The sequence below is a fragment of the Ziziphus jujuba genome, chromosome 5 (genome assembly GCF_031755915.1).
Source record: "Ziziphus jujuba cultivar Dongzao chromosome 5, ASM3175591v1".
NCBI classification, from domain to species: Eukaryota; Viridiplantae; Streptophyta; class Magnoliopsida; order Rosales; family Rhamnaceae; genus Ziziphus; species Ziziphus jujuba.
This window is the reverse complement of record NC_083383.1, coordinates 7,779,585-7,806,272: the sequence shown is the minus strand read 5'-3', so window position 1 is coordinate 7,806,272 and position 26,688 is coordinate 7,779,585. Positions and strand designations below refer to the sequence as shown.

At 36.0% G+C, this 26,688-nt stretch overlaps 1 protein-coding gene and 2 pseudogenes across 1 annotated transcript; 1 reads left to right on the top strand and 2 right to left on the bottom strand.

Moving 5' to 3' along the window:
• Positions 1-4,713: 4,713 nt before the first annotated feature.
• LOC107420322 (cytochrome P450 CYP82D47-like) lies at positions 4,714-7,364 on the bottom strand (annotated as a pseudogene).
• Positions 7,365-19,287: 11,923 nt separating this feature from the next.
• LOC107420321 (cytochrome P450 CYP82D47-like) lies at positions 19,288-21,341 on the bottom strand (annotated as a pseudogene).
• A 664-nt stretch (positions 21,342-22,005) lies between these two features.
• Positions 22,006-22,830, top strand: LOC112492003 (uncharacterized mitochondrial protein AtMg00810-like). Its single transcript, XM_048475284.1, has one exon. The coding sequence runs from the start codon at positions 22,006-22,008 to the stop codon at positions 22,828-22,830; it is 825 nt and encodes a 274-aa protein (XP_048331241.1).
• The last annotated feature ends 3,858 nt before the right edge of the window (positions 22,831-26,688 follow it).

Genomic DNA, 26,688 nt, shown 5'->3' with positions numbered 1-26,688 from the left:
ATCTCACGAATGAGCAAGATTTGAGCCAATCCGAGCTTGGAAACGGATTCAGGAAGCTCAAATTCATGGGAAAGGACTAGTCACGCCGCCGGTAGCCACCGGAAAACTGGTCAACAGAGAGGATGCCGGTCGCGATGTTGGGCGCCGATCCCAGCACGTCTGTCGGCCAACTGGCCGGAGAACCAATGGCTGAGCTCGCCTGGTGGTGGGCCGTCCCGTCGCCTGGCGCGTGTGGCCGTCCGATGGTCGGGAAAAAAAAAACTCAGACCGAGAGAGAGGGACCGCCGAGAGGAAGAAGAAGAAGAAGAAGAAAAAAAAAAAGAAAAAGAAAAAGAAAAAGAAAATAAATAAACAATTATATAAAATAATATTATTGTATAGAATAATAATAAAATAATATGGTATTTAATCATGGTTGACATGTGGCATCTCACCATTGTGACACATGGCACCCTTTAATAAGTCATACGTGGCAGACTATTCACATATTTAAAAATTATATTAAAATAATACTGTATTTGAAAACTTTACAGGTCCATAACTTTTTAACCAGATGTCCAATTTAAGCGTGCCGCTAGTCTATGAACTCGTATCGACGAGTACTTCACAACCATATATGAGTCAAAGCTCAACTTTGCATGAACAAAAAGTCAACTCTGGCATCCTTTGGATAGTTTGGACCTCAACTTGTGACAACGTGTACTTTTTAACGGTACCTTGGTCAATGTGAAATTTCATCAGGAGAAAAAAGTCAACATTTGATCCCTTTTTGGTCAACGACGGTCAAATCCGGTCAAATTTGATCAAATTTGAGAAATTTCCGATGTATTTCGGGACGGGGTGTTACAATGGTGTTCCAATGAGTTTGTACTTTTGAAAAAGATTACATCATTGAATGTCTCTAAAAATATCTTCATTTGATACTTTTTTCAAAAAATATCTTTTATACCTTCATTATTGAATGTCCCGAAAAATATCTTCCATATCTTCATTTAACACTTTCCTCAAAAAAATATCTTTCTCATTTGACGTCAAAAAATTAAGATAAAATACATCCAAATTACTCTTTTTTTTTTCTTTCTTTAACCTTTACTTCATTGAAAATATATTAAAATTTACAATATCTACCTTCAAAAGGGGAAATACATGTATGGATCTAATCTAATTATAACAGTACTAGTTGCTAGAGAATTGAGGTCCCTTCATCAGTTTATTAGGATTGGAATAATTTGCTAAAACAGTTCCATCCAAACTTTCTTAGCTAGCTCAATACATCAAACAAAATGTCTATTACCATTATCAACACTAAAATTTTGCCACCATGGATGACTATTTAATCTAAATCAGAGAAAATATCTTCTATCAATTATGTATAATCGGTAGACATCAAATACCAAACCTGACCATGGACTTAGGTAGGCAATGATACAGGGCCGACCTTAGGTTAGGACAATTTTAAATGGTTTTTAATTTTTTTTTATTCTTAAATCCAAAATCTCATATATATATATATATATATATACACATATAGAAGAGTATGGATTACCACTACTTAAATAACTAACATTAAGTGAATTGACATTTCGTTATTGGTTTGGATTAAAAGTCTAAAAGCTGATGAGAAGGTCCCACATAATTTCGTTTTAGTCCAAAAGCTGATGAGATGATTGAATATGGAGAAAATTTTGAACTGAAGAGAAGCAAATTTTCAGTGCTCCTCGGAGCAGATATTTATCACCGTCGTCGTAGGAAGAAAAAAAATTATAAATAAAACAAAACTGGGGGCCCCGACGAATCCCAGATAAAGAATATATAATACTCAATCTTATCTGCAGCCAGCCCGCCTTTTGAACTACTTGTGTCCATCGAAAATACAGATTATGACTCCATCGACTGGATAATGGACGAGTGTCTACTGCATATATACTGTATCTTTCTTGACTCGCAAGGTAAGAAACGTCAAATTGCAATTGCAATTCTTGCGTAAGCACCAAGAACCCGCGTACGCTATCGACAAACTCTCAAGTGATCGAGTTAGCTTTTACTTCTTCATCAGATTTTATCTTCTTTCAAAATGTTTTGCTTTGGAATTAGAGACAGATAGAGAAGAGAGTTTTTCTTACTAAAATTTGACCATAGATTTTTCTTCTGATGGGTGATTTTGAAAATATATTGCTCCTTAAAGAGATTGATACATCAACTATATTTAAAGAAATACATGGCAATGTAAGACTTGAGGTGTTTCATACGTCCAAATACTATCACTGAAGCTGTGCAGAAATGATACTATAAATTTATCTATTTATTTATATTTAAAGGAGAGAGTTGAGAAAGATGAACACTTACTCTAAGCAAGCACATATAACAAAGCCATTTTTTGAAATTTAGCAGGGAAGAATTTTTGAGATTTCGGACCAACAAAAGCATGCCATTGTCGAAAAAGGTTTCCTATATAGACAACACTTGTGTATGCCTTTGGTTTTCAAGGATAATGATGTTTCAAATAAGATATTTGTGTTTGCGTTTAGTTTTCAAGGATAATGATGTTTCAACTAAGACATTTTGCAAATCCTTACCTAGAAAACCAAAATGTAGTTGTCGACAAACATAAACAACATAATTAAAAAGGAAATGGTAATGCATAAAAGAAATAGAAAATAAAAATTAAAAAATAAAAAAAAAGATTGTGGGGCACAACCAAAGCAGACCCTATATAGCATCAACGAACCAGCTAGTAATTGGTCCAAGTCCAATGAGAGTCCTGATGGGTTAATATTTGTATTTGGGTTTCTTGGGCAAAATAATCATTTTTCTGAGCCTGTTAAAGAAATTTGCCCACCAATTTTGCTCCATTCCTATATTCGTGTTCCCAAATTGGCTCCGACCGAATTGTATTTCTCTCTCTCCTCTTCACCGATCTCCTACGGTTAAAAGAAGCAAAGTGCAAAAATATTAGGGACTGTTGTTGGTTTTATGTAACAATGAGGTGGCATTTATGGTTAGAATGTGATTTTTTCTCTTTTGCCAGGTTTTATGTTTGTTAGTCCAGATCAGCACCACATTTGTGTTTGTAAAAACTTATTTCATTGTATAAATACTGGTATGTGTGTATTAGAAACTGTGGAAAAGTCTATTTAGACCTTTTCAGAAACTTCCAGAGTTGATTTTCTTTTCTCTTTCTTTTCTTTCCTTTCCCTTTCTTTTATTTTCTTTCTCACCAATCAAAAAAAAGAAAAAAAAAGTAAATAAATAAACAAATAAAGTTTTAGAACCAAGTAACCAGGTTTGTTATTTACTGAAAGAACAAAACTAACTGGGTTTGTTTAGTAGTAAGGTAACTGTAGTCCTATCGTGCCTCGGGAAATCAGACTCTGCAAATCAAGTGCAATTTTTGCATTGAGATATAGAATGGTAAAATATTGCTTAAAAATCAATGTGGCAATAATTATTAATTATAACAGATGTTTAATTTTCGCTGACTATTAACTCAAGAAAAAATAAATAAATAATTTCGGTAACTATTTCATCTAAAAAAATCGTTAAATGGATATTGATCAGGGTGGTTTTTTTACTTTAGCAAAGATTGATAATTGTTTGTATAATTACAATCAATAAAAAATGTTATCTATCTTGAAAATTGAAATTTACCCACGCGTATCGGTGGTATCGTAATTTGATTGGACAATATACGGAATAGTCTGGTTATGATAAAAATGTCCGAGTTCAATGGAAATCTGGTCGAGGTTATAATCTGTCTGGCTGTACGTTATTAATGTTCAAACCACACTCAACTAATGATATTGATAAGATATATGCGATATATTTTGCTTTTACGTAGAAACTTAACAGAAAGAAAGCTTACATTCTTATTATTGTTATTTTTTTTCAAATAAGAAAGACGACACAAATTTGGACTCAGTTTACGTTTTTATACAATACGTGATGCTTCACCCCCCCACCCCCCCCCCCCCCCCCCCCCCCCCCCCAAAACAAAAAAAAAAAAAAAAAAAAAAAAAGAAAGAAAGAAAGAAAGAGAGTATATAGGTGATGCTATGAAAAAAATTGCCAAGAATACCGCTTCAGGTTTTTTTTTTTTTTTTTTAAGGTTCGAATCCTAATCATATATCTATACATACATACATACATACATATATATATATATATATATTTTGTTAAGAAATTAATTAATATTCATTATTGGATTTTTAGCCGCTACGGCTCAGTATTTGTACTTGGTTATTATTATTATTATTATTATTATTATTATTATTTGGGCTACTTTAACTTCAGTTTTTTTTTTTTTTTTGTGCTTTTTAATAGTTTTGAAGCATGTAAAGCACTTACAGTAATAATTAAGACAACGAAATTTGAAAATCAGACAATTTTAGAAGTTCTATATATGTTACATTAAGTGCTTTATATATTTCAAAACTGTTAAAAAAAATCTTTAAAAAATATTGAAAGAACCAAGGTGTAAAAAATAATAATAATAATAATAATAATAATAATTGAAGTTTAATAATTAAAGTGCTAAATAAATCGTGAAACCAAGTGCAAAAACTTAATAATTAAAAATGCATAAGTACTTAGTACCGTTGATTATTTTGTTTCTGCAATCTTAAATAGTAAATGCAAATTTTGATATTCATAATTTAAAGCGTACACAAAACCATAGATTTTTTATTTTCTTTTATGGAATTTACTGTGTGCAATTCTACATGATACAAGTGCGCTGAGTGATATATTTACTAACAAAAAGAAGTAGCAATATCTTCGCTTTTGGGCTGTGCAATCATTTCTTCTGCCAAAAAATAATAATAATAAAAATAAAAATAATAATTCTAAACCAAGGCATGAAAAATCTGGAAATTAATAGCCATTTGTTTTCCATTATTTTAATGTTCTTTTAGGTATATATTAAAGTAATAAAGAGAAAATTAATAAAACTGACAGCCTTCTACTAGCATGCAAGAACTGAGATTATTTATATGCACACATTAATTATTGTTCTTAGGTCTTTTTTTCTATGGACACATAGAGCTCGCAAGGAAGGCAAGGTTTGATGAGAGCTTCAAGTGGAGTAGCTTTTTGATTTGTAAGTCCAAAGCTTTCTGTCATATCGACCGGGGCATCCGAGGGAGTCAAGATTTCAAAGGCATGCAAAATTTCACCATTTGCAGCGCAAAAGAAGCACCAGGGCACGCTCTTCTACGATTACCAAATGCAATATACTCAAAATGCTGACTCCTATAATCAATATCTTTGTAGGTGGTCAGAAATCTCTCCGGCTTGAACTCGAACAGGTCCTTCCATATTTTCGGGTCGGTTTGGATCTTCCATAGGTTCGTTATAAGTCTAGTACCCTTTGGGACGTGGCGGCCTCCTATGTTACAATCTTCAGTGAATTCACACGGACCTGACAGTGGTGCTGCAGGGTAGAGACGTAGTGACTCTTTAACAATGGCCTGTACGTACGCCAGCTTGTTGATATCGGCCTCTTCCACAACTCTTTCACGGCCAACACGTGTGTATATTTCATCTTTGGCCTTTTTAGAACATGGCAGTTATTTAGCAGCAAAGATACAGCCCATGTTATGGATGTTAAATACAAAATCTGATAACCTAATATACATAATAAATCCACATCCTATTGATTTAAATTTTTGAAATCAATAGTAATTTAACAACCATAATTATGTTGGTATTGACACCCTTGCAATCGTATTCTGCAAAATCCACATTGTCTTAGGATTGTATTTTTATGGATTAATTACAATTTAACATTCTATAATATAGTTAGACTGCATATTAGATTTTCAAATTTAAACCATTTTATATCATATTTTAATTTATAATTTATTTTACATTAGTTTAATTTCTAAAATGAATAATATAAAGTTTAAAAAAATTAAAACAATTAACTAATTTTATCATTAATCAATTAAATTTTGTTTTTAAATTAAAAAAATAAGTTATTTTTTTCAATTTATAATTTTTTTTGTTAGTTAATTTAGGAAAAATTGAATTTCTAAATTGAATAATATAAAGTTCAAAAAATTAAAACAATTAACTAATTTTATCATTAATCAATTAATCATTTTTTTCTATTTTGTTTTTAAATTAAAAAACAAGTTATTTTTTCATTTTGTAATTTTTTTTGTTAGTTAATTTAGGAAAAATTGAATTTCTAAATTGAATAATATAAAGTTTAAAAAATTAAAAAAATTAACTAATTTTATCATTAATCAATTAATCATTTTTTTCTATTTTGTTTTTAAATTAAAAAAAAAACAAGTTATTTTTTTAAATTTGTAATTTTTTTTGTTAGTTAATTTAGGAAATGATCAATTTAGAATAGGATAAATGTAAAACAAATTTTCAATTAAAGATCTGATATGAAATATTTTAAATTTAAGGTTCAATTTACAATCTAATGAAAATACAAGATTTTAAAATGCAGTTAATTCTTATTTTATGAAAAATTAACAATTTTATTATTATTATTATCATTTTTTTTTCTTTTTTGCAAGTATTTTACCATTATATTAGAGTACTAAATTTAATATTTAATAAGTACATACCAAGGTTGTGGACTTATTGATAGTATCAGCATCAAAACTGGTAAGGTCTCCTGAAGCACAGACAACATGACGTCCATAAAGTCTTGTTCTTCGTTAATTAGTTGATGAGTACCTCCTCTCTTTCTTTTGTGTTCTTGCAGCCATTTGTCAAACGTATCATCTAATTCTTTTGCAGTTTTCTTCATGGCTTTCACATATCCTCCCAAATCCAACCGCCCAAAATAAGGAATGGCATCCCCATGAACAAACAAGCCGAGAAAATGAAAGAATTCCCTGATTGCCTTCTGCATCGGCCGTGATTCACTCTCATGTCCTCCCGCATCCCCCAGACCAACAGAGTAGCGCTTTCCAGCCACCATTCTAAGAATCACGTTGAGAGTCATGTCACCTAGCCATTGTTTCATCTCCACCAAAGCTTTGTCCGAGAGGTCCCTTTTCTCGGACCAAAAGCCATAGAGTTGTTTCAAGAATATTGCAACTTCGGATATCCGAATGTGTTTAAGAAGCTCAAGCCGGCGGTTGGAGGTCCTTTGGCTAGTGATAATGGTTGGAAAGCAAATTAATTCTGAGTCTGGCCACCACTTGTAGTGTGCGGGTCGTGCCAAAAAAATCATTTTCTAAAAGTGTTTCACAGCCCCCTGTTTTCGTTTTTCCTTTTCCTCGCCAAACCTTAGCAAGCTACGTACGCGAACCCAAATCTGTTAGTCGGTTCTCTTCTTTGACTCCATAGACCCCAAGTCCGTACTCCGCCGTGGGTGCAGTGGGCAGTACAGCTGCATACATACCGTTAGGTTATTTTGCAGGTGGGTTAACGGTGAGGGTTTTAGCATTGTTATTGATCGGAATCAATAGTCAGGGCGGGTGATCTGATGGCAGCTATGTCAAAACCCATCTAGAATTCCTCCTCGGAACCCTAGACAAGCCCTGATCCCAGGGAAATACTACCGAACCTTCCAACGGAAAATCCGGCAGCACCTCCCCTAAGGGTAGGACTAACAAAAAAAAAAAAAAATTACCTGCACTAAAAACACACTTCTATAAACATCCCCTTATTCCTCCCACAATACTACAAATTGATTCCACAAATTTTAGCACTTCAAATAATAACAGCAGTAACTTAGTGCATAAATAAATAAATAAGTATCCAAATAGTATACAGAGCTTTATGAAGTGCTAATCAACTGAATACAACAAAGATGAAAGAAATATTACAACTGCAATAAAAGAAGAACAGGGTACTTCACGAACTAAGACAGCGACGAAGATCAAGTCCGCTCCGAATGAACACCGACAACCTGGTACCTAGAGGAACGGAATTTGAAAATATGAGATGCTAATCATCTCAGTGAGTGACCCTGACTACTACACAATATAATACCACGGTAATAAAGTAGATAAATAATAATTAATTGGAAATAATAATTTCTCTCAAAACCCTTACAATTCTCTCGGTTGGAAAAGTTCCCATTTTAAAACCTTTTCACAAAACCCTTTGTTCGTATTCCCCGAAAACCAAGACATCAAATAAATACCAGAAACAGTAATAATTATATTTTTAATTCCAATACAATATCAAAATATTTATTTTAAAATTCCAGTTCTGAAAATCACTTGATGCACCCACTATATACCAGTGGCGCCAACAGTACCCAGTGTCCCAAGGTACCGCCAGACAGGAGGTTATAGAAAGAAACCGGCATACGGTCGCGTGGCGTCCCACTGCGCCGCTGCTAACTGGTGTCCCGGCCATGGAGGGGTGGCCTACCCTCATCCGATGGCAACCACAGGACAACCTCATAATATCACCTGCGCACTACTCACACCCACCTGCGCGCTAATCACATCCGTGTGCACATAACCATATCACATATAAACAGAACACCAGTACGTGCACGGTGCATCTAAAAATCATAAAATCCACATATTTAATTTATATATCAAATCTCACATTTTGCATAAACAGAGCAGGTTTATTCCATCCGCTTGAACTCGGAAATTCTCCACAGTTTCTTTATACTCAACACCATAAATCCCATGATTTTCAAATCCACCAACTCCCAAATCCACCAATTCAAATGTTCACATTTTCCCAATAGCATAAATAATTTCTCGAAATATAATAATTAAATCTCACAATATTCCATGGGCATATTTTATAAAAATTGGAGTCACCAACATAAACAAATATTTTTCTTGAAATATTTGAAAAGTAAATCATGCCCGATTTAATGTTAAAACCACAAGAATTTCAAAATTCTCAAAACCATAAAATAATTTCACATGGCATAAATTTATATAATGCATATTTCTTTAATCAAAATAAATTCACCAATAATTTCCACAATAATCAATTAAATATTTGGCATATAGAATATAATTTCCAAATATTCAAATCACACATAATATTCATCAATTTAATTCCCGAAATTAATTTGAAGGTGGGTCACTCACCTGGAGCACGTAATTAACCTAAGATCCACCATGGGATCAATTCCATGACTCACCCGTGCTCCTAAAACACAATTCACACACAGTCAAATAAATTAATATTTTAATCGGGTAAATAATACCCGGTACCCGGGGGGTCAAACACAAACGTTATCCAAAATAGTCGAATAATATACCAAATCGAAGCTCGTGGAACGAGGATCGCATTACCGGTCTCTATCGACCCCAATTCCGTCGGAGGTGGCCGGAAAGCTTCGGCCGGTTTTCAATTCCTCGTATCTCCCAAACCGTTTCGAATTTTTGAGATTGAAGGCCATATCTGGACTCAAAGGACCCAAAATAGGAGGAGAGGGGTGGCAATTTGGACTGGGCTGGCCGGAAAACACAAGAAAAGAAGAGAGAGAAATTTTTCCGGCCGGCGGCTTCTCCGGCTCGATCGGGGCGCGTCCGGCGGCCGGTGACCGTGAAAATTGGCGGCCGAGCTCGCCTCCTCCCTCCGCTCATCACTGGCCGGAGGGAGAGAAAATGAAGGAGAAGGAAGAAGAAAAGAAAGAAGAAGAAGAAGAGGAAGAAGAAGAAGGGCCCGTGCGCTTTTTTCCCACGTGGGGAAAAGAAAAAAAAAGAAAAAGAAAAAGAAAAAGGAAAATAAAAAGAAATAAAAATAATTAAATAATTAAATAATAATAAAAACAATATTATATAAAATAATAATAAAATAACATGATATTATACATGGTTGACATGTGGCATCTCACCAAGGTGACACATGGTCATATTCATTAAGTCACACGTGGCACATCGTTACATGTTCAAAAATAATATTAAAATAATACAGTATTTGAAAAACTTTACAGGTCTATAACTTTCAAACCACATGTCCAAATCGGACGTGCCGCTAGTCTACGGACTTGTATCGATGAGTACTTCACAACCATGCATGAGTCAAAGCTCAACCTTGCATGAATAAAAAGTCAACTCTGGCACCCCTTGGACAGTTTGGACCTCAACTTGTTTTGTTCATAACTTTCAAACCGTAGCTCCGTTTTCAACGTGCTACTAGTCTACGAACTCGTGCCAACGTGTACTTCGTAACGGTACCTCAGTCAACCTAGAATTCCAACCGAGTCAAAAAGTCAACTTTTGACCCCTTTGGTCAACGGTCAAAGTCAAAGTCAACGGTCAACCTCGATCAACGTGTAAAAATTCTGACATGGTTCGGGACGAGGTGTTACAAGCTATGTCAAAAAGTTTCTCTCAACCATTATCTCCATTGGCAACTGAGCTTATGGCAGTTCTTGAAGGTATGAAGTTTGCTAATGGAGCGTGGTTTTCTTGACTGTGTTTTTTAGAGTGACTCGCGTGTTCTTGAAGGTATGAAGTTTGCTAATGGAGCGTGGTTTTCTTGACTGTGTTTTAGAGAGTGACTCGCGTGTTATAGGGCTATTAATGAGGTTACATTCATTGAAAAGAGCTATGCTGTTGAAGGATCCTTTAGGAGTGCCGAATATTTGTACGTTCCTAGAAGTTGTAATAAAGTGGCTCATGCTTTACCCAAATATGGATTTTTTTTTTTTTTAATCCTGTCATTTGGATAGAGAGAGGGACCGGATTATTTATCTACTCTACTCTAAAATGATGTTACTTCTATTTCTTCTTTATAGAATATGGATCTTACTTTCAAAAAACAAAAAAAAAAAAAGTAAAAAAAAAAAAGGGTTTTTGTTCAATTTTATTTTCTTAGTTCGAATCCCAATCACCAAAAAATTATAGATATATATATACACACACACACACACATATATATATATATATATATATTTTAATTTTTTTAATAAAATCCACCTTATCATTTAACCGTTATATCTTCATTAGTTAATCATTGCATATATTTTCCGCCAGTTTAAACGCCTGATCCGAAGCCTTATGGAGTATTAAGCTCTTATACTTTGGTTTTTTTTTTTTTTTTAATTGCTTTGGTCCATTACCTTCTTTTTTGTTTTTTGGGTTGCATTTTAGTTCTTTAACTTATTTTTGTATATTGTTTTAGTAGTTTTGAGGCATGTAAATCACTCACAACAATAATAAAATTATAAGATCAAATAATTTTAAAAGATCCATGAATGTTATATCAAGTATTTTTTATGTTTCAAAATTGCTAAAAATAGAAAAAAATGGTCAAAGGGTCAAAGTGCAAAAAAAATTAAAGTTTAAGAATTAAAATGCTTAAAAAAGTAAATCAAGGATCAAAGTGCAAATAATCAATAATTAAGGGGCATAAGTGCTAAATACACTTCATTTTGTTTATATAATCTTAAATAGTGAATGAAAATCTTGGAATTCATAATTTAAAGCTTACCAATTTACGTAGCTTTTTATTTTTATTTTTTTGCTTTGAATGGAATTTGCAATAGTTTTATACAACACACGTGCATTTCGGGTACATTGGGGATGCAAGATTATATTAGCATGTATTATATTAATTTATATCGTATTGTAATGTAATGTGCCACATTGTATTATTGTTGTATAATATTTAGTGCAAAATCGTATTGTACTATAAATTTTTATAAAAAATTATTTTAACAAAAACTTTTAATTTTTATTATTATTTATAGACTTTTGTACAAATAACTGGATTATTTTAAATAAATTAAATTGATTTTTTTATTATCATTCATATAATTATATTAAATAATTACATTATCCATAAATATATTAAATATAATTTTGATTATTATCTATGATAATACTTGCATGGGCCAGTTTCTTGTACTCAGGTTTTTGATAAATAATTATGGCTATTAAAATGATGTAATCCAACGATGTATAAGAGAGAGATAAGAAATTAAAATAAGTTATGAATTTAAAATTTTTAACTTTTCAAAAGTTATAAAAAAGTTTCATCTAATCTAAAGTATTATATTATCCATAATATATTAAATTTTGCTTTGATTATTATTTATAATACTAGTACATTATTAAAGTTATATAATATTGAGAAAATTGAGAAAATAAATTACATTAAAAAATAAAAATTAGTCTCTACTTTCCAACAAAAGAAAAAAAAAATGTTTTAGAAAAAAAAAATCAGTTTTTACCTTTCAAAATATACCATGAGAATGGGGGAAAAAAGAAGGAATTTTTCAGGGAAAAAAAAAAATCCATGCGTTTAAATTTTCCAACTTACCACGGCAAAGAAAATAAAAAAAAAAGAAAGGAAACGATGTTTTAGAAAGAACCAGGAAAAAAAAAGAAAAAGGAATAAGTGATTTTTGGATAAAAAGAAAAAAAAAAGTGAAAGCTAATCCACTTAAACTCAACAGCAGCCCCCCTTGATTTGTACCATCCCATGTACGGAAAATTTTATACTGCCGGAGTACTGGCCACTCAGTACCACTGCCACTCACGGATTTACATGTGTATCATTTTTCTACGTCAGAAAGCATTGTCATGCCTTTCTGTGAAACGCCGTTTTGCTCCTATTTTCTTCATATCCGTATCATCTCTTCGAGGCTCTACCGATTCTGAAACGGAACCCACTTCCAGACAGGTCTTTCAACTCGTTCAGCTGTTCACTTCTGGTTTCGTGTGTAATGTTTGAAGGTGAAGAGAGAATTGGCAGGAGAAAAAGTGAAGAGGGGCTTGATCATAAAGGGAGGCGTGTGAAGTCCAGCCGCACCAACCACAGCCGCACCAACCACAGCCGCACCAACCACAGCCACCATTTTTGACAAATGGACATTGCTGCACCGAATTCCAAATTGATCAACAATTGTGGGCTAAGCTGTTGAAGATTGTGGCCTTGTAAGCCTATAAATAGGCTCCTTCCCGTTGCATGCAAACCAAGCCAAGTGAGCAAAGCTCAATATTATCCCAAGTGAGGAATATTGAGAAAAAAACTCCGAGAGAGAGAGTGTTTAAGTTCCAGAGAGAGCTTGAGAGAAGAGTGAGCAATTCCAGAGAGAATTGGAGGGTGTAGGGAGAGATTCCACGTGAGAATCCAAAAGAGAGAAGTTTTTGTATTTTTGTATTCTATTTCAAGAGAGTAATAGAATTCTTTTTATTTTCTTCTCATATTTCTTCTCTAACGTGGTCAGAGAACCACAACAAGTGGTATCAGAGCCCCAAGTCGAGAGCTTGGGTTCAAAATTTGAAGAAACAGAGCCACTGTTCTTCAGGTTGGTGTTTCGAAAAATTGCTCAAATAATTAATTTGACAATACCAGGTGAAAGTAGTCGACGAGACGAGAACACACAAGTTTTCCGGAGAGAAAGACACCGTCTCACGCGCCCGCACGCGCCGCCTGAAGATTTCTGCAACAAGTCACGCGCCGCACGCGCCGTCTGGAGGTTGAAGACGACCACGTCAACAGACACGTCAGCGCACTCTGCCACGTCATCTGCCACGCCAGCCGACACGTCGTCAGCCATGCAAGCCGACACGTCATCTGCCACGTGTTGCCACATCAGCCCAAGCTGCCACGTCATCTGCCACGCCAGCCGACACGTCATCTGCCACGTGTTGACACGTCAGCACAATCTGCCACGTCATCAATATTTTTTGAAATTACAGAACAGCCCCTGAATTATTGGAAATTACTGATTGACCCCTGAAGTTTCTGTATTTGCAGGTTGACCCAGAAAGTTTATGAAATTACAGTTTTGCCCCAAAATTTCTGGTAATTATATTTTGACCCTGGAAGAGTCAAGTTCACCATTTTCGGCCGTTCCGGACGCAACGGTTAACTCCGTTTTGCCAAATTCAGCTCCATTTTTTGGTCAAGCCATAATGTCAATGGAAGAATCATCTTCGGGAGCTATGGTTAAGCTCACTGCCACAAATTATACACTTTGGAGACCTCGGATGGAAGATCTCCTCAATTGTAAGGATCTGTTTGATCCTATAAAAGCTAAAGGAGAAAACCCCGATCCCAACAAAGTAGCAGAGTGGAAGAAATTAAACAAGAAAATGATCGGTCAGATCAGGCAATGGATCGACCACAGTGTCTTCCATCATGTAGCGAAGGAAACGGATGCATATGTCCTCTGGATAAAATTGGAGGACATGTACCAGGCCAAGACTGCTCGGAACAAAGCCCTGTTGCTTAAGCGATTGGTAAATTTAAAATTACAGAGTGGAACTTCTGTAGCCGAGCATACCAGTGAGTTCCAGAGCTTGGTAAATCAACTATCTGCTGTGGATTATCAACTAGGGGATGAGGATCAAGCCCTCCTACTTCTAAGCTCTCTTCCAGACAGTTGGGAGACATTGGTAGTCTCTCTAGGCAATTCGGCCCCGAATGGCAAACTTACTATGTCTATGGTTAAGGATGCCCTATTTAATGAAGAGGCCAGGAGAAAGGACATTGGCATGGATCAGTCGCATGCCCTCGTCACAGAGAGAGGAAGACAGCAAAGAGGTGGTCGTGATAGGGGGAGAGGCAGGAGCAAGAGCAGAGACAGATCTACAGACGGTAGAAAATCATCATATAAGTGCTATCATTGTGGCCTGGAGGGTCACATGAAGAAGAACTGCAGAAAGTTGTTGAGAGAGCAGAGACTCCAAGGTAATCAGCCGAAGAAGGATAGAGAGACACTAGTCACTGTTACAGGAGAAGTGGCGCTCTGCTCCACCGAAGAAGAGACATGCCTTCATATATCAACCCAAGATGTTGAGTGGGTAGTCGATACTGCAGCATCCTACCATGTCACTCCACACAGAGATTTCTTCAAAACGTACAAATCAGGAGACTTTGGTACGGTAAAGATGGGAAATTCCAGTTTTGCAAAGATTATAGGAACTGGTGATATTCAGGTAAAAACGAATGTTGGTTGTACAATCACTTTGAAGGATATCCGTCATGTTCCAGATCTTCGGCTTAATCTACTTTCGGGAGCAGCCTTAGACAAGCAAGGCTATGACAACTACTTCAGCAATGGCACATGGAAAATGATGAAAGGTGCCATAGTTGTCGCCCGAGGACATATTTGTGGAACGCTGTACAAGACTCATGTGAAGATATGTGCAGATAGCCTCAATATTGCAGAAGGAGAGGCGTCTCAAAATCTGTGGCACCAGAGACTCGGTCACATGAGTGAAAAAGGATTGTCCACTTTGGCAAGGAAGAAGCTTATCACTGTTTGCAAGGATGCTGCACTAGATCCTTGTAGTCACTGCTTATTTGGTAAGCAACATAGAGTCTCCTTCAGTTCCTCTGCATCGAGAAAATCAGAGTTGCTTAGTCTGGTGCACTCTGATGTTTGTGGTCCCATAGAGGTGGAATCATTAGGTGGCAACAAGTATTTCCTGACCTTCATTGATGATGCTTCTCGGAAGGTGTGGGTATATTTCTTGAAAACAAAGGACCAGGTATTGGATTACTTCAAACTGTTTCATACCATGGTAGAGCGTGAAACAGGAAAGAAGCTGAAATGCCTCCGCTCAGATAATGGAGGCGAGTATACTTCCAAGGAGTTCGATGCCTACTGTAGAAGACACGGCATTCGACATGAGAAGACGGTCCCTCGCACCCCACAACATAATGGAATAGCCGAAAGAATGAACCGAACCATTATGGAAAAGGTCAGAAGTATGATCAGTATGGCTAAGCTGCCAAAGCCATTCTAGGGAGAAGCTGTTCGTGCCACCTGCTATTTAATCAACAGATCACCGTCAGTACCGTTGAATTTTGAAATTCCGGAGAAAATGTGGTCGGGTAAGATTCCCTCCTACTCTCATTTAAGAGTGTTTGGTTGTTTAGCTTATGTACATGTATCCAAGGAGCTCAGACAGAAGCTCGATGCAAGATCTACTCCATGCATCTTTATAGGATATGGAGATGAAGAATTCGGATACAGATTATGGGACCCGAAAACAAAGAAGGTTATTAGAAGCGGGGATGTAGTATTCCATGAAAACCAGAAAATGGAAGACATTGAAAAGCCCAGAATGTCTCCTAATTGTAGTTCTAGTGCCGAGAATTTTTGTCCTAATCCAGCACCAGCACAAATAGCCACAGAAGATAATGAGGTGCATGAAGATATACCAGAAGCAGACCAGGAGGAAGAAGGGGATATTGAGCAGTGGGAGACTCAATCCTCTCAAGCAGCTGCAGGGCCATCACAGCGGTCAGATGATGGTACACCTCCTGAAACCAGTGGTTTACAAGTTCGGAGATCTGAGCGAGGCCGAATTCCATCAAAGAGATTTCCAGAATCTGAGTATATTCTGCTTACTGAAGAGGGGGAGCCAGAGAGTTTCCAGGAAGCTGTTTCTCATCAAGAGAAGGAAAAGTGGCTGCAAGCAATGCAAGATGAGATGGAATCCTTGCAGAAAAATCATACTTATGAGTTGGTTGAGCTTCCAACAGGAAAGAAGGCACTAAAGAATAAATGGGTGTTCAAGCTCAAGAAAGATGGCAGCGGAAAGGTGGTGAAACACAAAGCTCGATTGGTGGTCAAAGGATTTCTTCAGAAGAAAGGAATTGACTTTGATGAGATTTTTTCACCAGTGGTAAAAATGACTTCAATTCGAGTCATTTTTGGTTTAGTAGCAAGTCTAAACCTAGAACTTGAACAGATGGATGTGAAGACAGCATTTCTTCACGGTGATTTACATGAAGAAATCTACATGGAGCAGCCAGAAGGATTTGAGGTTTCAGGGAAAGAAAACCTCGTATGCAAGCTAAAGAAGAGCTTGTATGGCCTCAAGCAAGCACCAAGACAATGGTATAAGAAGTTTGACTCGTTTATGGTGAGTCAAAGTTATAAAAGGACTGCAGCAGACTAGTGTGTTTATATTCAAAAATTTTCAGGTGGAAACTTCATTGCACTTTTGCTATATGTGGACGACATGTTGATCGTTGGACAAGATGCAATGAAGATTAGTCAGCTGAAGAAAGAATTATCTAAGTCCTTTGATATGAAAGACTTAGGACCAGCTCAACAAATTTTGGGAATGCAAATAATCCGAGACAGGAAGAATAGAAGGTTATGGCTATCTCAAGAGAAGTATGTTGAACGGGTGATAAAGAGATTCAACATGGATAAAGCCAAACCGGTCAGCATTCCACTTGCAAATCATTTTAAGTTGAGTAAGAGAATGTGCCCCTCACCCAAAGAAGAGATAGAGGAGATGGCTTCAGTACCATATTCTTCAGCGGTAGGAAGTCTGATGTATGCAATGGTGTGTACCAGACCAGACATTGCTCATGCAGTAGGTGTTGTGAGCAGATTTCTTTCAAATCCTGGAAAGAAACACTGGGAAGTAGTCAAATGGATTCTCAGGTATCTTAAAGATACATCGAAGCTGTGCTTGTGCTACGGGGGAGGTGATCCAATCTTAGAAGGCTATACAGATGCAGATATGGCCGGAGACCCTGATAATAGAAAGTCTACATCAGGTTATCTCTACACTTTTGCAGGGGGAGCTGTGTCATGGCAGTCAAGATTGCAGAAGTGTGTTGCTTTATCCACTACTGAAGCAGAGTACATTGCCGCAGCGGAAGCGGGTAAGGAAATGTTGTGGTTAAAGCGTTTTCTCACAAAATTGGGCATCAAGCAAGAAGACTACAAGATACATTGTGATAACCAAAGTACCATGGATTTGAGCAAAAACTCAATGTATCATTCCCGTACAAAGCACATTGACATCCGCTATCATTGGATACGCGAAGTAATAGATCAACAGTTGCTGAAACTGATGAAGATCCACACAAAAGAGAATCCAGCAGATATGCTAACAAAAGTTGTTGCTCAAGAGAAGCTGAAGCTATGCAGAGACATAGCTGGAATAGATGGCAGATGACCATCAGTTTAAATGCGGCTGGAGGGGGAGAATTGTGAAGTCCAGCCGCACCAACCACAGCCGCACCAACCACAGCCACCATTTTTGACAAATGGACATTGCTGCACCGAATTCCAAATTGATCAACAATTGTGGGCTAAGCTGTTGAAGATTGTGGCCTTGTAAGCCTATAAATAGGCTCCTTCCCGTTGCATGCAAACCAAGCCAAGTGAGCAAAGCTCAATATTATCCCAAGTGAGGAATATTGAGAAAAAAACTCCGAGAGAGAGAGTGTTTAAGTTCCAGAGAGAGCTTGAGAGAAGAGTGAGCAATTACAGAGAGAATTGGAGGTGTAGGGAGAGATTCCACGTGAGAATCCAAGAGAGAGAAGTTTTTGTATTTTTGTATTCTATTTCAAGAGAGTAATAGAATTCTTTTTATTTTCTTCTCATATTTCTTCTCTAACGTGGTCAGAGAACCACAACAAGGCGGTGGAGGATCATGATTATGCAGAGCTGTTATACAAATAAAAAGAGAAAAAAAAAAAAGAATTTGCAGAGTAATAGGCGTTGAGGTCGGCTGGGTGGGTTAGAGAGTATGAGAAAGTAGCTTTCTTGTTACTGTATGGCTTTGGTCTTCATTCTCATTGCACTATCACTGTCCTCTTCTTTTTTATTATTTTTTTATTTTTCTTTCACTTAAATTTATGTAAAATAAGGTTTTGAAATGAGAAAAAAAAAAAGAGGAAGTTTTGAAATATGGGTTTAGTTTATGTTTGAGACACTATATGTAATTCAACTATTGTAAAATATTTGAATTTCAATTAATAACAATTTTGAAATTTGGATTGTTGTGTTAGAGGATTTAATTTTATCATTTTTGCTGATTTTGTCATTCCGATTCAGCTCCAAAGCTTGAATTTATTTTTTTAAATGGTTCAATTTGTAAAAAAGAACAAAGAAATTCAACCAAAAGAAAAAATACAGGGACAGATATTAAAACCCATATTGAGAAGAAATGAGGAAAACGATTAGAGAGAGAGAGAGAGAGAGAGAGAGAGGCCCGCCGGGGGGGGGGGGGGGGGGGGGGGGAGGAGGAGGAAAAGGGAGCAGAAAGAGTCGAGGAACAAACGGCGTGAAACGGAAAAGACAGCAAGCATTTCTGACATGGAATAATGAGACATATGTTAATTAATATAAGGCAGTAGTATTGAATGGTCAGTACTCCGGGAGTAGTAGAAATTTTTCCCATTGTACATCGGATAAAAGGTAGGCCCTATCAGATTTTCTACGCCTTGATATTCGTGCTATTTTCTGTCAAACAAATAATATGGATTAGTAAATCCACTGTTTTACTACACTCTTCCAAATGTATCCGTACTGATATATTTAATAACAAAACGAGGGAGATGGATGTGCCATTACTTCTCTTGTTAAATAAAAAAAAAATCTGCACCGAGTGTGCAAAAGCTGGAAATATCCATTTTTTTTTCATTATTGTAATATTCTCTTACACTTTACAATAATAAAATGAAAATTAATAAAACTGACAGCCTTCTACTAGCCTTTTAAGTACTGAAATATTTTTATTAAAAAAAAAAATAGTACTGAAATTATTTATAGAGATACTTAGATACACTTATTTTTCCTGGGTCTTTTATCAATCCAGATAGAGTTTGGAAGGGAGGCTAGGCTTGATGAGAACATCAAGTGGAGTTGCTTTCGGATTTGTTAGTCCAAAGCTTTCTGTCATATCAACTGGGGCATCTGACGGAGTCGAGATTTCAAAAGCATGCAGAAAACTAGCCAACGAAAAGTTTACCATTTGCAGCCCAAAAGAAGCACCAGGGCACGCTCTTCTACCACTCCCAAATGGGATATACTCAAAGTGCAGCTGACTCCTATGATCGACATCTTTTTGAGTGGTCAAAAATCTCTCCGGCTTGAACTCCAATGGGTCCTCCCATATTTTTGGGTCGGTTTGGATCTTCCATATGTTGGTGATAAGTCTGGTACCCTTTGGGACATGGTAGCCCCCTATGTTGCAGTCTTGAATCGATTCACGCGGGCCTGAGAGTGGAGCTGCAGGGTATAGACGTAGAGTCCCTTTAACAATGGCTTGTAGGTACACCAGCTTGTTGATATCGGATTCTTCCAACATGTGAATCTAGTTCATCTTTGGCCTTTTTAAGAACATGGCGGTTGTTTAGCAACAAAGATATGGCCCACGATACCGTAACTGTGGTGGTATCGGTACCCCCTACAACCAAATTCTGCAAAATATGCCTTTTTTCAGGATATTATTTTATGGGTTAATTACACTTTATTATCTGCATATATTTTGGCCAAATTTCATATTAGATTTTAAAATTTAAAACATTTCATAATTTGATATTTGTTTTATATTAGTTCAATTTCCAAATTAATTAAAAAATTAAAATTTTAAAAAATTGATTATTTTTTCCAATTTACAAACAAGATGGAAAAAAAAATAATTTAGAAAACTATTAAATTTTAAACTAATTTAGAAAACTATCTAATTTTTTAAACTTTAATCAATTTGGGAATCAATATACAAATATGAAATAAATTATAAATTAAAAATTAGATGTGAATTTTTAAATTCAAGAACTCAATGTGCAATTGATCAAAGTGCAAATGATAAATTTCAATTAACATTTATTTTATGGAAAACAAACAATTTACATTTATTTTAAAGTACTAAAGTTAATACGCAATTACCAAGGTTGTGGATTTATTGATTGTATCACCATCATGACCTGCAATGTCTGAGTAATCCTCAGGCACAGAGAGCATCACGTCCATAAAGTCTTGTTCTTCCTTAACTAGTTGATCAGTACCTCTTTCTCTCTTTCTTTTATGCTCTTGCAGCCATCTGTCAAGCGTATCATCTAATTCTTTGGCAGTTTTCTTCATGACTCTCTCATATCCTCCTAGATCTAAAAACCGAAGAAAAGGAATGACATCTCCTGGCCAAACAAGCCCCCCAAATAAAAGAATTCCCTCATTGCCTTCTTGCGTCTGCCATGATTCTTTTTTACCTCCCACGTCCCCTGGGCCTGTGGAGTATCGCTTTCCAGCCACCGTTTTTAGGATCACGTTGAGAGTCATGTCACCTCGGCATGGTTTCATCTCCTCCAAAGCTTGGTCTGAGAGGTTCTTTTTCTCGGTCCAAAAACCATATAGCTGTTTCAAGAAGATTGCCACTTCTGCGATCCGAATATGTTTAAGAAGCTCAATCCGGCGATTGGAGAGCAAGTGCAAAGTAGTTATTTTACGGATTTCGCACCAATAAGTTCCATAAGGTGCAAAACCAAACATGGCGTGGTTGTAGCTAAAGTGCTTTGTGGCGATTAGTTTGGGTCGTGATAAAACTTGCAAGTCATTGATGGTAAAGCATTCCTTAGCCATCTCACAGTTACTCACAACCAAGGCTCGGTGCATTCCTGATAGCGTAAATGCTTAGGATGCTTAGGTGCCTATGGATAAGTCATGTATGCCGCTGGTTGTTATGATATATGTGCATTGTTTTAGTGGTTAAGTTTACTTTTGATTTGATAAGTGTGCAGAGGCTAGTGATAAGCCTATCTCATGTATTTATATAGGTGTTTGACATTGTGTAAAGTAAGTCTAATTTATTTTATCTTTACCCTTTGGTCAAAGCCCTTACTGCAAACAAGACATGGACTCTTGTTCCCCCTCAACCAATCAACCAATCGTTGGTTCTAAATGGGTTTTTAAGCTGAAATAAAATCCTGATGGTTCCATCCTTCGACATAAAGCCCGTCTCGTTGCCAAGGGTTTTCATCAAAAGCCTGACCTTGATTTCTTAGAGACTTATAGCCCTGTCATCAAGCCATCAACGGTTCGTGTTGTTCTTTCAATCGCTATTTCACGTAATTGGGACATACGGCAAGTTGATGTTAATAATGCCTTTTTGAATGGAATCATTGTTGAAGATGTGTTTATGAAACAACTTGATGGTTTTATCAGTCCAGACTGACCCAATGATGTTTGCAAGCTTCACCGTTCATTGTATGGATTGCGTCAGGCTCCCCGTGCATGGTATAACAAATTGAAGCTCATGTTATGTGATTGGGGATTTCACAATTCCAAAATGGATTCCTTATTTCTTCTTCATAGCACAATGGGTATTATTTGGGCTCTCGTCTATGTTGACGATATCATCATTACAGGTAACAACACTCAAGTCCTTAGATCAGTTTGTTACTAAGCTAAATCTCATGTTTTCTTTGAAAGATCTTGGCCCTCTACATTCTTTTCTGGGTGTTCAAGTTCATCGGTCCGAGAATGGATTAAATTTATCTCAACCAGGTTACATAACTGATCTCTTGCATCGTGCCAATATGATTGATTGTAAAGAGAGTCATTCACCTGCTAGTTCTTCCACACAACTTGGCTCTACGGTTGGTAACTCTTTTCCAGATACTTTTCTCTATCAGAGTACTGTTGGAGCACTGCAATATTTTACTATTACTAGACCTGAGATTTCTTTTATTGTTAACAAACTCAGTCAGTCTATGCATAACCCAACTGATGTATATTGGTCTGCTTGTAAACGAATGCTCTGTTATCTTCACGGTACAAAGCATTTGGGATTACTTATTCGACCTTCTCGTCGTCTCACCTTGTCTGGCTTTACCGATGCTGATTGGGCTTCGAACCTTGATGATCGAAAATCTATTAGTGGTTATTGTATTTATTTGGGTACTACACTTGTTTCATGGTCTTCAAGAAAGCAGAATGTAGTGGCCCGATCTAGTACTGAAGCTGAATATAGAGCTCTTGCTCTTGGTGCAGCAGAAATCTCTTGGCTACAGCAATTGTTTATGGAATTGAACTTTTCTCTGCCTAGCATTCCTATACTTTGGTGTGATAACATGGGTGCTGAGTGTTTAGCTGCAAATCATGTTTTTCATAACCGTACCAAATACATTGAAGTTGATGTTCACTTTGTCCGTGACAAAGTCTTATAGAGAACTTTAGAGGTTAGATATGTTCCTACTGTTGATTATATAGCTGATATTTTTACTAAGGTTCTCTCCACTGCTCGGTTTAAACACCTCAGAGACAAGCTCAATGTGGTTTCTCCCCCATTTCGCTTGAGGGGGGGATGATAGCGTAAAGGCTTAGGATGCTTAGGTGTTTATGGATAAGTCTTGTATGCCGCTGGTTGTTATGATATATGTGCATTGTTTTAGTGGTTAGGTTTACTTTTGATCTGATAAGTGTGCAGAGGCTAGTGATAAGCCTATCTCATGTATTTATATAGGTGTTTGACATTGTGTAAAGTAAGTCTCATTTATTTGATCTTTTACCCTTTGGTTAAAACCTTTCAATTCCAAGGCGGATGGTAAAGAGTGGGCCATACTTGTTAGCCATGGCTCCCAATGTTATACGTGGAGGAGTGGATCCTCCTAACAATGGAAGGTGACCAATTATGGGCCATGATCCTTTGGCCTCAGGGGCTATAGCTACTTTGCTTTTGTCAACACCTCTATGCAAGATAAGATAGGAGATGATAACGAGGATTACTATAGCACATAATGCAATTATGGAAGTGTTTAGGTTTGGAATAAGAAAATCCATCGATACTTGCATTGAATTGTGGAAGGAAAGAAGTACTCTTATCTCCCCCAACTTCGTAACTTAGCATAAAATATCCCTTTGATGATGTGGTGGAATGGTGATCACACTCTCAGTATATATGCTTCTTATATACCAACTAAAAAGAAACTATTTGCATCACAAATTAATAATTGCTATAGTAGTATATATTGTAGCTGCCATTGCCCAGAACGTGGAAATTTCTTGGTACATTACTTTTTTCTTCTTTGGAAAATGATATTTAATATTATTGGATGTTTTTAAAGAGAGTTTGTATTTCTAAAAAAGATAATACTATTGGATGTTCTTAAGCTGTGCTATAATTAGCACTTAGGTCCTCAAACTATATCATGATTAACATTTTTCTCAAAAAATATCTCCTTCATTTGATGCTGTAAAATTAAGATAAAATACATCCGAATTACTTTTTCTCTTTTTTCTTTTTTCTTTTTTAATATTTACTTCAATGAAAATTTATTAAAATTTATAATATCCTATCTTCAACAGGGGGGCATGCATATATGTAATCTAATTATAACAGTACTAGAAATTGCTGGAGCAACCAATTAAACAGTTGAGGTCCCTTCATCAGTTTATTAGGATTGGAATAATTTGCTAAAGCAATTCCATCCAAACTTTCTCAGCTAGCTCAATACATTAAACAAAAATGTCTATTACCGTTATCAAGAATAAAATTTTGCCATCATGGATGACTATTTAACCTAAATCAGAGAAAATTGATTCTATCAATTATATATAATCGGGATTACCAAACCTGACCATGGACTTAGGTAGGTAATGATACAGGGCCACCTTAGGTTAGAACACCTAAAATAATTTAAATGGTTTTTAATTCTTTGTGAAATACTTTAAATGGTTTAATTTTTTTTTTTAATTCTTAAATCCAAAATCTCACATGTATATACATATATATATATATATAGAAGAGTATGGATTACCACTGGTTAAAAAACTAACATTAAGTGAATTGACATTTTGTCGTTGGTTGGATTAAAAGTCTAAAAGCTGATAAGATGGTCCCACATAATTTCTTTTTAGTCCAAAAGCTGACGAGATGATTGAATATGGAGAACATTTTGAACTGAAGAGGAGCAAATTTTCAGTGCCTCTCGGAGCAGGTATGTATCACCGTCGTCGTTGGAAGAAAAAAACTATAAATAAAAACAAATTGGTGGCCCCGACGAGCCCCAGATTAAGAATTATATAATATTAATACTCAAACTTATCCGCAGCCTGCCCGCCTTTTGAATTACTCGTGTCAATCGAGAATACAGATTATGACTCCAATGAGTTCTGGATAATGGACGAGTGTCCATGATTGCATATGTACTGTATCTTTCTTGAGTCGTAAAGCAACAAACATCAAATTGCAATTGCAAATTCTTGAGTAAGCACACTACGCTAGCGACAAACTCTTAGTGGTAGAGTTAGCTTTTACTCCTCCATTAGATTTTGTCTTCTTTGAAAATGTTTTGCTTTGGACTTAGAGATAGAGAAAGAAGAGAGGTTGTCTTACCAAAATTTGACCATAGAGTTTTTCTTCTGATGGGTGATTTTGAAAATATATTGCTCCTCAAAGAGATTGATACATCAACAATATTTAAAAAAATACATGGCAAAGTAAGACTTGAGGTGATTCATACGTTCATATACCATCACTGAAGCTGTCAGAAATGGTCTTGTAAATTTGTCTATTTATTTATATTTTAAAGGAGATAATCAAGAAAGATGAACACTTGCTCTAAGCAAGCACATATAATAGAGCCATTATATTCGTTTTGAAATTTAGCAGGGAAGAATTTTTGAAATTTCTGACCAACAAAAGCATGCCATTTTCGACAAAGGTTTCGATATAGTGTTTACATTTAGTTTTCAAAGATAATCATGTTTCAAAATTCTTCTCCAAACTAAAGTATTTGGTTCAAATCCTTAATTAGAAAACCAAAATGTAGTTGTCGACAAACGCAAACAAGATAATTAAAAAAGAAATGGAGATGGATAAAAACAAATAAAAAATAGAAGATAAATAAAAAAAAATATTGTGGGGCACAAATATAGCAGACTTATAAAGCATCAACGAAATCATTGGTAATCGGTCCAAGTCCATTGAGAGAATTCTGATGGGTTAAGATTTGTATTTGGGTTTCTTGGGCCAATAATCATTTTCTGGGTCTCTCAAAGAAAGTTGCCCACCAATTCTGCTCCATTCTTATATTCATGTTCCCAAATTGGCTCTGCCCAAATTGCGTTTCTGTCTCCTTTTCATCGATCTCCTAGGCCATGTTTGTTACACCGAACAGGCCAGGTCAGGACAGGTCATAGTCCCAATCTAGTGTTTGGGAAGCAAAAATGGAGAAGGGGACAAGTTGTCCCGTTGATGATTTTATCCCCCTCGAAGGGGACTGACCCGACCCATCGAAAGACTTGGGTCATTTTTGTCCTCCTCTCTTCGAAGCAGCTCTGGTCCTCCCACTCGAAGGTTCCTTTTGCCAAACCATTCTTGCCGAACCATTCACATCTCTCCTATTTGAAACGCTCGGTGAGTATTGTTCTTCTTCTTCAATCCATTCCTTCTTCTTCTTCTTCTTCTTCTTCTTCTTCTTCTTCTTCTTCTATCTAATGTCTTCTTCATCTTCTGCATTCTTCTTCTTCATCCGTATTCTTCTTCTTCTTCTTTGAACTGCCATATTTTTCTTCTTCGTTTTTCGTTTGATTTGTTTAGGGCTTCGATTTGAAAAATTAGGGCTTCCATTCTACACATTGTTCTAACAAATTAGGGCTTCGATTTGCACGATTTAGGGCTTTTGATTGATTTAGGGCTTCTAATTTTATGTAATGTACGGTGATTGTGTATTTCTACAATTAACACATAGTAAGGATGCTACGAAGGAGGCTCTGATTTGTAGATACAAGAACGCTGCCAATGGGTTTTATGCTAAACTCACTCCACAGTAGGTTTCAAAGATTTCAAGTAAGGGACTTTCTTCATTTAACTCTCTTTTTTATTATGAGATCATCTAATTTGGAGTTTTATGTATATGATAGCTATTTGATTTGGTGCTTTTCCATCCAAATTTATTATCCTTAGTTTCTTTTTCTTTGTATCCTTAAGCCTATTAAGTTATTTTAAACAATACTTAGTTATTTCCCCAAGTAATCTCCATTCATTTTGTAAAAAAAAATCTTCAGGGTCCATTATAAACATG